The 1,768-nt window shown below is 40.8% G+C and overlaps 1 protein-coding gene across 1 annotated transcript; it reads right to left on the minus strand.

The window, feature by feature from the left end:
• Window positions 1-547: 547 nt before the first annotated feature.
• On the minus strand, window positions 548-1,531 carry LOC142640147 (putative F-box protein At4g22165). The gene has a single exon (XM_075814239.1). It carries the CDS (start codon window positions 1,529-1,531, stop codon window positions 548-550), a length of 984 nt encoding a protein of 327 aa, XP_075670354.1.
• Between the last annotated feature and the right edge of the window lie 237 nt (window positions 1,532-1,768).

Here is a 1,768-nt window from a genome sequence, read left to right on the forward strand (position 1 = left end):
ATAAAAAACTATTTTTTTCGGCGCGATTCGCGCCGATTCGCGCCGATTCGGGCCGACGCGCGCGAAATCGGGCCGATTCAGCCCGAATCGGTTCGTATCGGGTGAAATCGGCCGATACCGGCCGAAATCTGCCAATACCGGCCGAAATTTAAAAAAAAAAACAACAACAACAACAACAGGTGCTTATGGCTGGAAAAAAAAAAAAAAAAGAGGTGCAAACGCACCGTTTGGAAAAAAACCAAGACCCAACCCTCTCCCTCTTCATTTTTCTTGAGCCTCTCTCCCACTCTCTACCTTCACTCTTCAGCTAGGCTCTCTCCTATTTTCTGTATTCTAGTTATTATTTACCATTGTTCTTAAATTTGGTATATATTTATATAATGTGAAAAAAGTATGTTTAGCAATATATTAAAAATATAAATAAAAATATTTTTAATAATTTTTTAATCGCCGCACCCCGCCGCACCCGCACCCTACTTTTTCAAAAATTGCCGAGTCCCGCACCCGCTCCCGCACCCGCACCCGAATCCCGAAACGCACCCGTGCTTCATAGACTGGAACTAAGTAAGTAAGATTCATCAACAACATCTCCTTCTGCATTTACAATATTTCCAATGGTGCGTTGGATGATCAAGAGGTCACTTGATGTCTTCACCAAATACAACTGAGTTGAAACCTTGTCTTTGGGAAGTTTACTACCAACATGTTTTAGTGGTGTTGTTGAAGGTTCAATGCTCAAGATTTTCGTTGGAAGAGCATTCTGAAACTCCCACACTTCCACTGAATAATTGTATCTTAATGCGTAAAGCCGATTATCATGGCATATAATGTCATAGTAGCCATGATTATCACCCACAAAGTTGGTCCATGTTGTGTCTCCTTGCTTACAGAATGCAAGGCTTGAGAGAGTGCCATAAATCATCACCACCGCCCCAAAGTTGTTGGAATGTGATGGGTCTGCAAACAAGATCGCTTTGCTGATAAAATCCTTCTTAAATTGGGCAAATTTGGACCTATCAATTGGGTTGAAGAATTCAACAGGAATCAATGGGAGTTGGATGTGAACTCTGGAGAAGGGATTAAAGAGAACTGGGTTGGCTTCATCATCCAACATTACCAACCAGCCGTGACAAGAACCCACACACCAAACATCATCACCAAAAGCCTCAAACACATCCTTCACCTTGTAAACCTTCTTTTCTGCGAGATTAAAGAAGCGGCATGTTGTAAAGTCGCATTCTTGGTCGCTAGGAAGCATAAGCCATGGAGTATTTTGAATGGATTGCGGTTGTGCTTGTGATTGTGTAACTGCGGATCTCCAGGAAGAACACACAGCTTTGCATCGAATAGTGTCAACAAAGGGAACCTTTCTTAGGATGAGTCCTAAGAGTTCAGGAGGGAGGCCTAACCATGAACATGCTGATGAGCGCTTTGCTTCAGTTTCAGCCTTCCATGCTTTGCTTGAAATTTTTCTTCTTTTTCCAAACCTCTCACCCAAAAATTTTCTTCTTTTTCTAAAGCTCTCACCCATGATTGATTTTGTGTTCTATCGACTAAGGATTTCCTATCTGGAGTTTTGCTTTTAATTTGTACTCAAGACTGACTTATTTATAATTGAAAACACTACTATGCACCGACTTTGTTTTTGGTGTTTTGATATGCCGACTTTGATTCAAAAATTCAAAGTGGGAAGTTTTTTTTTTTTTTTTAACCAGTCTTTCCTAATCCTTTTAGGACTAGGATTGGGACTAATTTACTACACCTTCTA

The sequence above is a fragment of the Castanea sativa genome, chromosome 6 (assembly GCF_040712315.1).
Source record: "Castanea sativa cultivar Marrone di Chiusa Pesio chromosome 6, ASM4071231v1".
Lineage (NCBI taxonomy): Eukaryota > Viridiplantae > Streptophyta > Magnoliopsida > Fagales > Fagaceae > Castanea > Castanea sativa.

What these genes read in the sequence shown, in the direction of transcription:
- LOC142640147 (XM_075814239.1), bottom strand. Translation starts at nt 1,531, where the DNA reads ATGGGTGAGAGCTTTAGAAAAAGAAGAAAATTTTTGGGTGAGAGGTTT.